The 13,978-nt window shown below is 41.3% G+C and overlaps 1 protein-coding gene across 1 annotated transcript in view; it reads right to left on the reverse strand.

Annotated features, from left to right (window-relative positions):
• The window catches only part of MAP1B (microtubule associated protein 1B), a 102,035-nt gene that overhangs the window by 22,747 nt on the left and 65,310 nt on the right, over positions 1-13,978 (reverse strand). The window contains exon 3 of the mRNA XM_075591945.1: positions 1,010-1,092. Coding sequence (XP_075448060.1) covers positions 1,010-1,092 — 83 coding nt within the window. The remainder of the gene's footprint in view (positions 1-1,009; positions 1,093-13,978) is intronic.

Below are 13,978 nucleotides of genomic sequence, written 5' to 3' on the forward strand. Positions count from 1 at the left end.
GGATTAACAGCGGGGGTCCCTGGCAGTCCCATTCAAACTGAATGGGACTGCCAGGGACCCTTGCTGTGTTAATCCGATGGGCCATTAATCTCTGCAGAAATGTCATTGAAATGTTTGCAGCATGTACCCAGCATGTACCTGGGTCTTGTTGGTGATAGCCCCAGATTTTCCAAGGCAAGTTTAAGGCAAGTTTTAGAATACTCGTCGGCGCACCTGTACAATTAAATATAGAAACAATATCAATTATGGCTGACGTGGATGGCATTTTACAGCAATGTGGTGTTATTTTACAAAGGTATAGATATGCAGGAGTATCATAGAAAAAGTCTTTCATAACACAGATTATAGGGTCTGTTTAGGTTGGTTTCTCTAAAAATACTGTAAAATATAGGTCTGATCCAACCAATATACAGATGCAACTTTCGGTTTTAGCCCAGAGTCAGAGGAATTCCTTGAACATGGGGAAAATCCTCAGCATAGTCCATAGATGCTGTAATGGCCCATTGGATGAACGCAGTGGAGGTTCCAGCGTTTGAATGGGACTCACGCTGTGTGAATCTTACCGGGCTGTGAATCCCATTGAAACGCAGGGACCCCCTCTGTGTTAATCCGCTGGGCCATTACAGCGTCTATGGACTATGCTGCGGAGTGTTTGTGAGATGCTTGTTAATCTGTACAGTATGTTAGTAATTATACGAAGATGTTATATAACTCCAGACTCTGTGTGAGCCATCTATTTATTCACTCTGTTCATATGATCAGTAACATAGCAGTTTAGGTTGAGAAAATACATGTCCATCGAATGCTACATCATTCCTACATTCTGAGTGAGATACTTATCCTATATTTATAGTTATATTGACCCAGAGGGAGCGTTAACATCTCTAAATGTACAGTATTATCTGCTATAAACATTTCTTAAATATAATGTTCTGTCTATTTGAATCACCAGTTGTGCTGTAAGAAATGATACTCGCTAAAACAAATGATGCAGGTGTAAGTAACTTACTTCAGTACTGACTGCTTCATCAGATGGGTTGATTAACACTACAGTCTCTAAGATCTCACTTTTGTGATGAAGGATTTTTTGACCTGTAAAAAAGAAATAAATGAAAAGAAAAACATTTGTGAAATACGCAACGCTTAATTCATAAGCATAAAGGAACAATGCTGCGTTACCTGAAGTATTCTGATTATCCCATGATTCTGCGAGAACCATGTACATGCCAGATCTTGAACAATTACTTGTTTTAACAAAAGATATTATATGATAAAATGGATGTTAACAGTTACAATAACAGTATCCTACACTACATACCAGTTTCATAGAGTACATTTATTTATAAAATGTTTTACTAAAAATTATAGGCTAAAGCTGCTAAATTCCGGGCATTATTGAAATGCCTGCTTTCTCATTGGTCATACAGAAATCAAAATGGGAAGGGGGGTGGGGAGGAATGGTGCAACATTCCCGACGAGCACATATTACCTTATAAAAATATACAATAAATGACCAATGGCAAAAATAAATAAATATAAACATACATATACTTCAAATCAAATCATACCCCTCTATGTCTTATACTTTTTTTGTTTTGTTTGGCTGTCTCCCCGGGCGACCCAGGGAAACAGAGAAGGTCTTCACTGGAGAATATTGGACTGGTTTATGGGGGAGTGTCCTTGCGTGTTGAGTCTCATAAATCAGCCATGGCTGCCACACTTTCTGAAATTTTGAGCACGAGTCTCTCTGAATCCCAGTAACTCTTTCCATTTTAAGGATAGTACCAGATTCCTGTTTTTATCTCGTTAAGAACTGGCAGGTGCGGGCTCATCCACGCCGCAGCTATGGCACAGCGTGTTGCTGTAATTATATGGCTAATAAGTTTGTTTTGGTTTCTATCCATATTCTCCTGAGGTTTGTTTAGAAGACATACCCATGGGTCGAGAGGGAAGTCAAAACCCAGAAATCTTTGCGTCAGCCTATGTACCCTCTTCCAGATCTCCACCACCCCGGAACACAGCCACCACATATGAATAAACGGGGCATGCTGGCCACAGCCCTTATGACACATAGTGGACGTTCACGGGCACATCTTGGCCAAACGCTCCAGGTTTAGGTACCACCTATATAATACTTTGTAAGCATTTTCTTTGATCTGTGTACATATAGAGCTTATGGCCGCTGCTTCAAATATATGTCCCCCCATATTGCTGGTTCCAGAGTTTGGTTTAGGTCTCTTTCCCACTGTGCTATAAAAGGGAATTCTTTTTCCCAAGAAGGGAGAAAGATTGAGGAATAAATGATTGAAGTCGACCCCCTTTGAATTGGAGCCTTGCGGCACAGTGTCTCGAAAAAAGTCAAGGGTGGAGCTAGGCATCCACCTTGAACAAAAGCCTGTATCTGAAGGTACCTGAAAATTTTGCCACTTGGGAGGTCATACCGATCTCTGAGCGTGGCGAAAGGAAGGACCTTGGATTTGTCCATATCCATAATTTTCATTATCCTATGGATTCCCCTCAATCTTCCTGCTTCAAAAATTGATCCCGCCATACCCGTGGGGAACTCTGGGTTAAAAAATAGTGGTGTCATGCCTGATCTATCGAGAGTGAGCTTAGAGTTTTTTTATTTTTGTTCTACAAACTCGAGGGTGAGATATCGAGGGTAAACAGCCACTTGCTTTCTTTTGGGAGATCTTAGGGGACCACAAAATTGATCTTAATCCCTGGGGTGGGGGGAAGCAAGTCCACATCCAGTTCCACCCATCTCTTACCTCCTATATCTGAATGCCAGGCTGCTTTATAATGAGAGTAGGCACGGTAGAGCCGGACCTCCTTTCAGTCTGGATTGGCTGAGAATGGTTCTGGCCACTCGAGGGCTCTTGTTCTATAAAGGATTTTATGTGGGACTGTAAATCTTGAATTTCCCACAGCGGGACCGGGATGGGGAGAGTGATGAACAAATATAAAATTCTAGGGAGGAGATTCATCTTCATTGAGTTAATTTTGCCAATCCAGGAAATATTATGTTTGGATCAACTAACCAGATCATTCTTAAGAGACCTGAGGAGGCCTGGGAAATTAGCACTGTACAGAGTTAAATAATCGTTCATCAAAAATATACCAAGATACTTCAAGGCTTTACTGCACTATTTAAATTTGAAGTTTACTGAGATTAATTTGACTACTGTTTTAGGCAAATTAATATTTAGTGCCTCAGATTTATTACCATTTATTTTAAAACCTAAAAGTCTACTAAAGATCCCAAGTTCCTGGAACAGGTTCGGGAGCGATATAAGTTGCTTTGACAGTGTCATGAGTGCGTCATCCGCAAAAAGAGCTATTTTGTATTGTTTGCACCGAACTTGGATACCCTTTATGTTGGGGTTGTTTCTAATATGACTGGCCATTGGTTTGAGGGCGAACAACAGAGGGGATAGTGGGCATCCTTGTCTAGTGCGTCCTTTGATTGAAAAAACCTCAGAGGCTATTTCTGAGCATAATACCCTGGCCGAAGGGGACGTATAAAGGAGCGGAGAAACCGACCCCCGAAGCCAATTTTTTTTGCGTACTTCCCATATATTCCCAGTCCAGACGGTCAAACGCTTTCTCTGCATCTAAAGATAATACCAGGGACTGGATATTTGTTTGGCGTGAGCCACTAGGTCAATTGTTCTCCTCGTATTGTCAGCCGTCTGTCTTCCTGGGACAAAACCCACTTGGTCCAGACCAGGCAATACCCTATTAAGATGGTTGTCAAGAATTTGAGAAGATCTTCAAGTCTACATTTATCAACGATATCGGCCTGTAGCTCGTGCAGCATGCAGAGTCTTTCCCTGCCTTAGTGATGAGACATATATGGGCTTGTAACAAAGTAGTCGGGAAATCTGCACCATCTAGTATGGAGTTAAAAAGATTTTGTAGATGGGAATAAGAAGGCGGGCACATTTTTTGAAATATAAATTTGAAAACCCGTCTGGGCCTGGAGATTTGTTTGGCTTCAGGGAACTAATCACCTCCACTATCTCTTCTGGCGTAATTAATTTGTTTAGATTGTCTTTCTCATGCTCAGGAATAGTGGGTAATCCTGACTCAGATAGATATTTTTCCAGTTCCTTTCTATAATTCTGGGATTTAGTTGCTTTTTTACCATCATATACTGTAGCTTACTACAGGCATACCCCGCATTAATGTACGCAATGGGACCGGAGCATGTATGTAAAGCGAAAATGTACTTAAAGTGAAGCACTACCTTTTTCCCACTTATCGATGCATGTACTGTACTGCAATCGTCATATACGTGCATAACTGATGTAAATAACGCATTTGTAACAGGCTCTATAGTCTCCCCTCTTACGCACACCTTTGGTACAGGTAGGGAGCCGGTATTGCTGTACAGGACGTGCTGACTGGCGCATGCGTGAGCTGCCGTTTGCCTATTGAGCGAGATGTACTTACTCGCGAGTGTACTTAAAGTGAGTGTACTTAAACCGGGGTATGCCTGTATATAGAAAGAGTGGAACTCCTTTGCAATTTTAACCGGGTTAGATGTTAGGTTCCCCAAGTTGGTTCGAATTTTATGGATACCTAACTTGGGCTGTTTATGTCTAAGGCGATATGCCAGCATAGAATCAGATTTATTAGCCTTCTCAAAGTATTTTTGTTTGGTCCATGTCATCATTTCTTCTGCAGCTTCGGACAGACGAGTATTAAGTTCCCCTCTGTGGGTCGTTAGCTCCCTCAAAAATGTTTCGGAAGGGTTGTTTTTGTGTGATTGCTCTAGCTTTGTAATTGTTAGGTTCAACGTGTCAATTTTAGCTTGTCTCACCCTTTTCCTGTTTGCCGCTATTCCAATTAGTTTTCCTCTCAGGACAGCCTTATGAGCTTCCCAGATAGATGACTTGGGACACTCCCAGCGTTAAAAATAAATAAAAATAATCTGCAATGTCCCTCTCCACTGTCTCTGCAATATCAGGGATCTTTATCAGCCCCACGTTGAGTGTCCAGGATCTAAATGGTGGGGGAGCTGTCAAATCTCTAAGTGTTACCTCCACTGGGGTATGATCAGACCACGTGATATTTTTTATGTGTTAATTGCACTTGGGGGATTAGTGGAGTCGAGATAAAAATATAGTCTAATCTGGTGTACACTTTATGAGGGGCTGAGTAGAATATGTAGTCTTTACACTTGGGATTCAGCTCCCACCGCACATCGACAAGGCCAAAAACTCTGAGATATTCTATTAGTTTAAGGTGGTCATCCGGGCTTTGGGACAGCTGGCTCTGTGACATTGGGGTCAACCTGTCTAAATTTTTATCCAGAGTGGTGTTAAAATCCCCGCCTAATATAATTTGGCCTTTTGCCACGGATCCCAGCTTTCTAGAGAAAGTCAGCTGGCCAAGAGTACAGATGGCTCGAGTGACGTCATCACGGCAGAGCAGAGGGGAACCAGGAAGAGATTTTCCTGCACAAGCCACATGCGGATGCCGTCAGGACCATCAGCTGGAACACTTCGGTGGAAGTTTGACCAGAGGGTCCACAGAATGGAGACCGGAGGGGCTCGGTTATAGGGACTACACTGTTTTCTTTACATATTTCACCGAGCACTGATTTGTGAAGAACAGCGCAGAGGAGGACAATTTTCTCTGTAAACATTCAATTTACAGATATTTCATGGACAGTTTGAAATAATATGATTGTGGGCGTATGTGACAGTTACAGACAAGATTACAATGTAACAGTACTCCATAAATATTTAAAATTATAACATCGTAGGCTCACTGTTTACTGGTAATCTTGTAACAGTTTTCAAGTGGGATCTGCCTGTAAGTATAATATTTTGTAATTACAGTATATTATAAAGAAGAGCTATTGGAAGTAATGTATTTGTTAAATATGTTGTCCTCAACACTCATTTTCTGAGTTTATCATGTTGCATAATAACATTTCATGCATACCATACGCACAGTACATATATATATATATATATATATATATATATATATATATATCCAACTATATTATTTGTGACATGCCAAATGTTATTAATTAACATTAATTGTTAAGTTAAAAAAATTACGTCTCGCTGACAACACAAACCCTTCTTCATGAAGGATGTTTGCCATTTCACCAAACTGTACATTAGCATTACACGGGGAACTATAATCAGTTTGCTGTGAATGTGCAAACTAAAATGTGACAGAGGGGGTAATTATTATATCTATTCTGCTTCAGTGTCTGCACTGGGAAGCAACGTACGTACACATGCGATACTGAGTGTTTCAGGAAAATAAAAGAGCTTTTCACATTTTCCTTGTTATCATCATTGCTTGGACCATGGACAGAATGTATTCTCCCCCCTTTTTTTTATTTTTTTAACAAAGACTCATAATGACACAAATTTGTCTTTTGAAAATGTAATTCTGAAATCATTATCAACGAGTTTATCTTAAGCATAGGTTGCAATGACAATCAATACGGCATGCTGTCAAAACAGAAGCCGAGGGGACTACACATGTACAAAGGTTGCTGCTCCCACTGGTGCATTATAATGGGACATTTTGTGATATTCTGCTTTGTTGCTGCCATCGCATCCTATGAAAACGTTGCGATATTCTGCATTGTAAGGCAATGAAGTCTTCTACACCGGTACATGCAAATATAATACTAATAGAATCTTGGAAGCCCCGGTGTGTAGAGGTGACACCCAGATTGTGTAGTTGCGCTCAACTCCAGTCCTCAACAGGTCAGGTTTGAAAGATATCCCAGCTTCAGCACAGGTGGCTGAATCAGTGGCTCACTGTTCGAGCTTTGCTGAAGCAGGGATATCCATAAAACCTGTCCTATGGGGGGTTCTTGAGGACTGGGGTTGAGCACTCCTGCAGTAGAGCATTCTAAGAGGCTCAGAAGAGAAAAGTTCTGTGCACATGAGCCATTAAATGCAAATGTTCTCACATAAGAAGTGGGAAAAATACCATTTCAACTCTTCTTTATAATAGCTCTGTATGACCAAAATGTAACTACTCAATATGCTGTAAAGACACCTTCCCTGTGCTGTGGATTTCTGCTTCATTCAAATGAATGGAACTAAAGTCTTCTCGACCACGGCATATTGATAAGAGGTCACTAACATGATGCGATTTGTATTCAATGCTTTGTGGTGGGTCCAGATTATCTCTTTCCTCTTCTACAGCTACAGCTAAATACCTTCACGTTTGACCTCTTTATTTACTAATATCTCCCGGATGCAAAACTAGAGTAAAACCAGGAGAAAATAATTCATGAATGTATGGGTCATCAAAAGTAGCACCAATAAAACCTTGCAAAATCAAGGATCAAACGAAAACACTGCTAAAAAGCTGAAGGGGGCTGATGCTGAGGTCTAACGCAGAGGGGAAATGGAAATATTTCAATCAAGTGTATTTGCTTACACCTGCCAAGGGCTTCTTTTCGAAATTCTCCTCAATACATATCAAGACAAGCAGATTCTCACCCAAGTCCTCAAATTCAGAGCCACCACCCTCCTCAGTACTAACTTTCTGGATAGTGGTTACCATGCTGCTGAAATACTTGGTCACATACCGAGGCTTGACTTATTTTGTTTGGCTTTTTAGGAGCTGTGTGTGGTTTTTATTTAATGCTATATCTATGAAACAAAGCACCACATCTATTTTGCATGACTTCATTATTTGGGCAACAGACGCTAATGAAGCTTTAAAGTATATTCAATGGCACGGAGTAAATGCCATGGTATCCCTCCCTAAACCTCACTCCAAACATCATCCAGCATATCCTTAATATAAATCACTAGACAACTCCAAGGAAGGGAATGTCACTGATAATTAAGTGTGACAAAAAGTGACAATACACAGCACCAAGACTGTGGACCCTGCTTGCACACGAAGAAAAAGTTTCAAATTAAACATTTGTCCACAAGCACTCTTCTGTGAGATGCTGAATACATGCATCCCCTCCAACACATACCACTTATATACATCACACAGGTAGCACATAAAGAGGCCTGTCGGCACCTGAGCGCTCAGACATTTCAAAGCGCTACTGTACTTGCTTGTTTGTCAAGCTGCAACCCTACCAAGAATGCAGCAAAGTCGTCAACTGCAGCATGAAAGCATTCCTCAAATTTAGACAATTACTATGAGTTTGAATGTTATTACCCAGAATCCCTGGAAGCACGGTATGCTGTGTGACTTTAGGGTAAGGCAGGTTCGAAGACTAGTCTGAGACATGTGAATATGCTCATTAAGTGTTCTTTATTATTACTGTACTATGTATGGAGGATGGTTTTTGTCACTTTATAACTGGTTTGTTGCTACAGTACGACCAGCTTCACAATACATGGCCAGCAACTAGCGTCACACTGATAAGACACAAAGATTGAAATAGCTGCCCGTGAGCTGTCAGTACGGTGGAGGGTGTACGTCACATTGTTACTCGCCGTAACGTGTTTGTGAACACATTTGGAGGAAAAAATCATGCAGTAAAAATGATGCATACAGTCATTTAATATCAATGTATCTTTTTGCGCTAGAAAAAGCCAATTATGAATGCAAAATATTGTTCATACAATTAACCCCCCCCAAAAAAGAGTTCAGTGCTTAAAGGAGCATTATCTCTTAAAAATGTAAATACATCGCCCTAGGTTGGAAGATGGGGGTCCCCGGAGCTGCAAATAACATGGCTCAGCTCAGGAGACATCCCGCTTCTCACCTAGCACAAAAGGAAACATACGTGGAAATGCACCTTTAAGCCGTGCTTTGTTTTACACAAACATACAGCGGCCGTTATTCTAAAACGTGAAGGCGCCGATTTCGTGTGCCCTGCTGTAGTCCACGCAGCATGAACGCGGCCAATCGCCCCAGGCCCCCGCGCTTGTCGCGATTGCTTTGTTTGAATCTTATGGATTCTGTTGCTTTGGGTGCAATGACATGAATGAATTGCAATGTGTACAGTACTGTGCTACGGTGTCAATTTAAGGTGCTTAAAAACCAGAACTCTAAAATGGCATTTTTTGCACTCGCGTTTTAAGGCGGTACGGTTGGAAAACATCACGCGCCATGACAGGGGCATTCCGAGCGGTGCACCGGGCGAAGTTTTAGAATAACGGCCGCGGCAGCTGTACTCCCGATGTTTGTATCTATGATTTTAATGATTTTTGTGGGATAGCTGTATTAATATTTTTTATTTCAGGGTGATAAGAGGTCTCCAATGATAATCCCTGATTGTATAGTAAAATATGCCAAAACAACATTGCATTGTTTAAAATTGTTAACTAATTCTCAGCTGCCCCAGGACATGCGCAAATATCAGGATACACACTGTATGTATGTATATGTTTATTTGTATAGCGCTTTACAACAGAAATACACGTGAGAAAATAATATGAGAAAAGTAACAATAGGAAAACCGAGTCCTTGCTAGGGAGGGGCATTTTTTTTTTTGCAGATTTGGATCTGCCTCGGGTCAGACGGTTCCTTTGGTCTGTGGATTTCAGTCTCCAAAATGGCGACCCACCTTTTGCGTTTTTTTTTTTTTACCCCAGCAATCAATCCACGAATTCAGCAATCCGTTGACGGATTTTAAGAATCCAACCCTCGGATTGCTCAATCCACGGATTGGATTGTTAAAATCCGTCAGCGGTTTTGGATTAATCCGAACGGATTGAAACTGTAACAATCCATCGACGGATTTTACACCGGATGGAAAACGCGGGAAAATTCAGGAAATGGATTTGGACTGGTTTGCCCATCTCTAGTCCTTGCCCCGAAGAGCTTACAATCTAAATGGTAAGTAGGGAGAATTTACAGACACAGTAGGAGGGTTCTATGGTAAGTACGTATATAAGGGATCATGATAATTGCATGAGATGTATAGTACTAGCCATGGGAGTTAACCAAATGCTTTATTAAAGAGCTGTGTTTTAAGATAGGCCTTTAAAGGTGGAGAGAAAATGTGCTTGTCAGATATTGAAGGGAATCGCATTCCAGGGGCGTGGGGCAGTGAGTGAGAAAGGTTGTAGGCGGAAGAGGGTTTCAGATAAAAAAAGGGGAACACAGAAGATGACCTTGAGCAGAACGCAGGAGGTGAAGAGGTGTATATTGAGAAATTAGGGCTGAGATGAAAGATTGGCAAAGGAGTGTATACAGTAGCCTTAAAAGGAAAACTTCAGAACCGAGACCTTTAGCACTCACTATTTCATAAATGGCAACTAACAAATATCAGATGATAAGCTGCATTGACGTCCGAGGGTGAAATAATAACGACAACAGAAAAATAGTCTTGTTTTTGCACTGCTTTTATCCTACTTTTGCAGCTGGAAGACTTTATTAAATAGACCCCATAAAGTTTATTCTATCAGTTGCCACAAGAACCTTGTCTGATAAACATTAATTATCCACCGCTAGAACTAGGTGATTATACTCTTGTAGCGGTCCCAGATCACACTGTAAGAAGGAAGTGGAGAACTGACGATTTGTAGGTGAACTGCCACGGGTGCCAGACGAAACTGTCAAATATATAGTTTCAAATATTCTTCAGTTGTGAAACACTTTTTCTTTACCCTTCATTTGTACACATGATGTGGGTAATTGAAACATGTTTCTTGAAACAAGATCTTTGGTTCTTTACATGACTTTTTTGTTCTATTTTTTACATACAGGCAGTCCTCGCTATCCAACGTTTCACTTTACAACGAATGGCATATCCAACGCTTTACAATGCAACCCTATGGGCCGTTTTTCGACGCCTGAATGCGTTATCCAACGCTCACCGCCACTGATTAACATGGGACTCACGTTACAACGGTTTCACTACCCAACGCCACTTCCAGAACGGGTTCTGTTGGATTACCGAGGACTGCCTGTACACAAATGTAAGGCCCTGCACCATTTATTTTTAGCTGTGCAACCCTTGGCATTCTTTTCTTTGATGAATCTACCATCTACAGTATTGTTGTTGCACTGGACTTTGTTTATATTTATTTCTGAAAGAGAAGAAAACACGCAAACATTTTTTTTAGCTTTTACAGAACCTAACATTATATTCCCCCCCCCCCCCAACATTTTTTCCTAATGTCAAAGTACAGAATGTTCTTGTAAATAGCAATTACTGACTGCAAAGCCTTTCTCTGCCCTGTGCCATGTGCATACTGTTCCCCTAGAAAACTGCCAACCTGGCAGGACCTGGCACTTACATTACATGCTGGAAAACAAATTGCATAAGGATAACCTGATAAATTATCAGCAATACTGCCCAGTGTGAAGGTCCATGGAATGTCTGTTGTCTGCCCTTGGGAGGTGAGGGGAGTGAGGGGAAAAACAATAGTACCTACATTTGTGAAGCTAAATCTGATAAGGGAAACATAAAAACACACAGACATTGCTACGTGCAAGGGGAGAACAATATCTATTACATGTGTAAACATTTTGTATTTATTTAATAATGATTTGTTATTGTGTCTTCTGTTTTTTTTAGAAGGTTCATTAAGTATGTAAATGGCTAAAAAGGAATGTTTGCAAAAACGTAACACACTATCACTGACCGTCAGTTATATCTCTTTATATAAACACAATTATGCATTTGAATGTATTTGGCTAAAATGAAAACATCTACATTTAACATCATTCTTCCTGTGGAATACTACATGACACCCGAGTATTGGAAGACTCCACCATGAAATCCTCAATGCTGTAATAACAGATGCGCACTGGTTGTCTGCAAGTATTGGAAACAATTAATGGAGGGAATCCATGTGTTATTATAGTCAGCAGTTGGAAATAATGTGTGTTTGGGTAGTTAATAGGATCCAGAAGAAAGAATTGATTTTGTTCAATGTGAGAGCCATAGTCACATTGTTAAATGAAAGCAAATTCCAGTTTGCCAGCGCCTGTATCGATTTGTTGGTGAGTACTCACAGTTGTGTTGCTTAACCGTTTAGTGCCACAGGGGCCTATCATCTTTCAGTACTGGTTGGGAACAAATAACTCTAGAGTTGGGGGAGGCTTTAATCTCTCAAATCTTGAATAGGCCTTGCAAGTTAGAGAGGCCCAACACAACTGAGTGTTGTAAGAACCTGCAATCCTTTAGCACCGGCTGCTCTGATTACCATATCAAGATAAAGGGACCTATAGCTTTAACATTCTGAAGAGGACTACAACTAGATAGTACTATTACCCTTTAGTGCTAACAGGTGCTGTTACTTTCCAGTGCCTGAGGGACCTACGATTCTTTTAGTGCTTCAGTAACCATTTAGGGCTGGAAAAATCGGCATGTCAAAAGTACTGTTGAGTCTCATAATCCTTTGGTACTGGATGGACCAACAACCTTAAATTGCAGAAGAGCTTCTGCAGTAGCTCCTAAGTATAAGGGGGTCTTATTATCTTATACAGGCATACCCCGCTTTAAGTACACTCACTTTAAGTACACTCGCGAGTAAGTACACCTCGCTCAATAGGCAAGCAGCAGCTCACGCATGCGCCTGTCATCACGTCCTGAACAGCAATACCGGCTCCCTACCTGTACCAAAGCTGTGCGCAAGCGGGGAGACTATAGAGCCTGTTACAAATGCGTTATTTACATCAGTTATGCACGTATATAACGATTGCAGTACAGTACATGCATCGATAAGAGGGAAAAGGTAGTGCTTCACTTTAAGTACATTTTCGCTTTACATACATGCTCCGGTCCCATTGCGTATGTTAATGCGGGGTATGTCTGTAATGTGTTAGAAGACCCTGCATTGTTTACACCAGGGGAAGTTATGACATTTCAATGCTAAAAGCTGTGATCGTAGTGTGGTGGTACCAGATGGTACAGAGTACCACTTCTGCTGTATTTACAGTATAACCTCATTGTACCGCTACTTTTATTGATCAACGTTTATTTCCCCTTTTTGTTAAAGAGGAATGGGTTTATTGTATGAACTCCCTGCCTCTTGCTGCTTTCTAAACACACACACGGTATATTTCTTTATAACTCATGGTCCAAACAGATTTTTCCCAATTACTAATACATTGGGATTTTTTTTCATTCATCACAGTACCACAACTTTTTGTAAGTCACTTCAACCACTGGCTAGAACAGCCGCCAACCCTTAAAGGTGGGATACTCTATTTCAAAATACAACCACAAAAGATTTTAAACAAAAATGTACTTCTATATTAGGTGCGCTTTACAAATTAAATTGAAAAAATATAGTTACTGAGGTATGAATTTATCCTCGGAATCTAAAAGCAGTTTTTTACACTGTACATTTTACAGTGAAGTGTATTGCAATTCGTAGCTAATCCCTCTGGCTACACACGTTCCCCATAGTGATCTCCATTTGATGTGTTAAACAGAAGAAGCCATGGCTACCGTCCGGTGCTAGAAGAAGTCAAGGCTACAGTCCCGTCCCAGAAGATGCCATGGCTACAGTCCTGTTCCAGAAGATGCCAAGGCTACAGTCCCGTCCCAGAAGATGCCATGGCTACAGTCCTGTTCCAGAAGATGCCAAGGCTACAGTCCCGTCCCAGAAGATGCCATGGCTACAGTCCTGTTCCAGAAGATGCCAAGGCTACAGTCCCGTCCCAGAAGATGCCAAGGCTACAGTCCTGTCCCAGAAGATGCCAAGGCTACAGTCCTGTCCCAGAAGATGCCATGGCTACAGTCCTTTCCCAGAAGAAGCCATGGCTACTGTCCTGTTCCAGAAGAAGATGTTCATTTCAAATTCCCCTGCCTGCCTGAAAACCTGTCGCGCACCGCTGGGGAAAGGTGCGCGACAAGGTAGGGACTGGGACCGGCCTGACTGGGGGGGCGGGGCTTGATAGCACAGCGCACGTCAAGGCGTGCGCTGTAGAAGTGACTGGGGCCGCCCCCCGAGACATCAGGTACTAATATAAATAAACACAAAACTGTTTGGTATACATTTATATTGCAAATCTAATGTGTATACATTTTCATCATTGTTTCATCAAGTGGTTCCTT

This window comes from Ascaphus truei, chromosome 1, assembly GCF_040206685.1.
Source record: "Ascaphus truei isolate aAscTru1 chromosome 1, aAscTru1.hap1, whole genome shotgun sequence".
NCBI classification, from domain to species: Eukaryota; Metazoa; Chordata; class Amphibia; order Anura; family Ascaphidae; genus Ascaphus; species Ascaphus truei.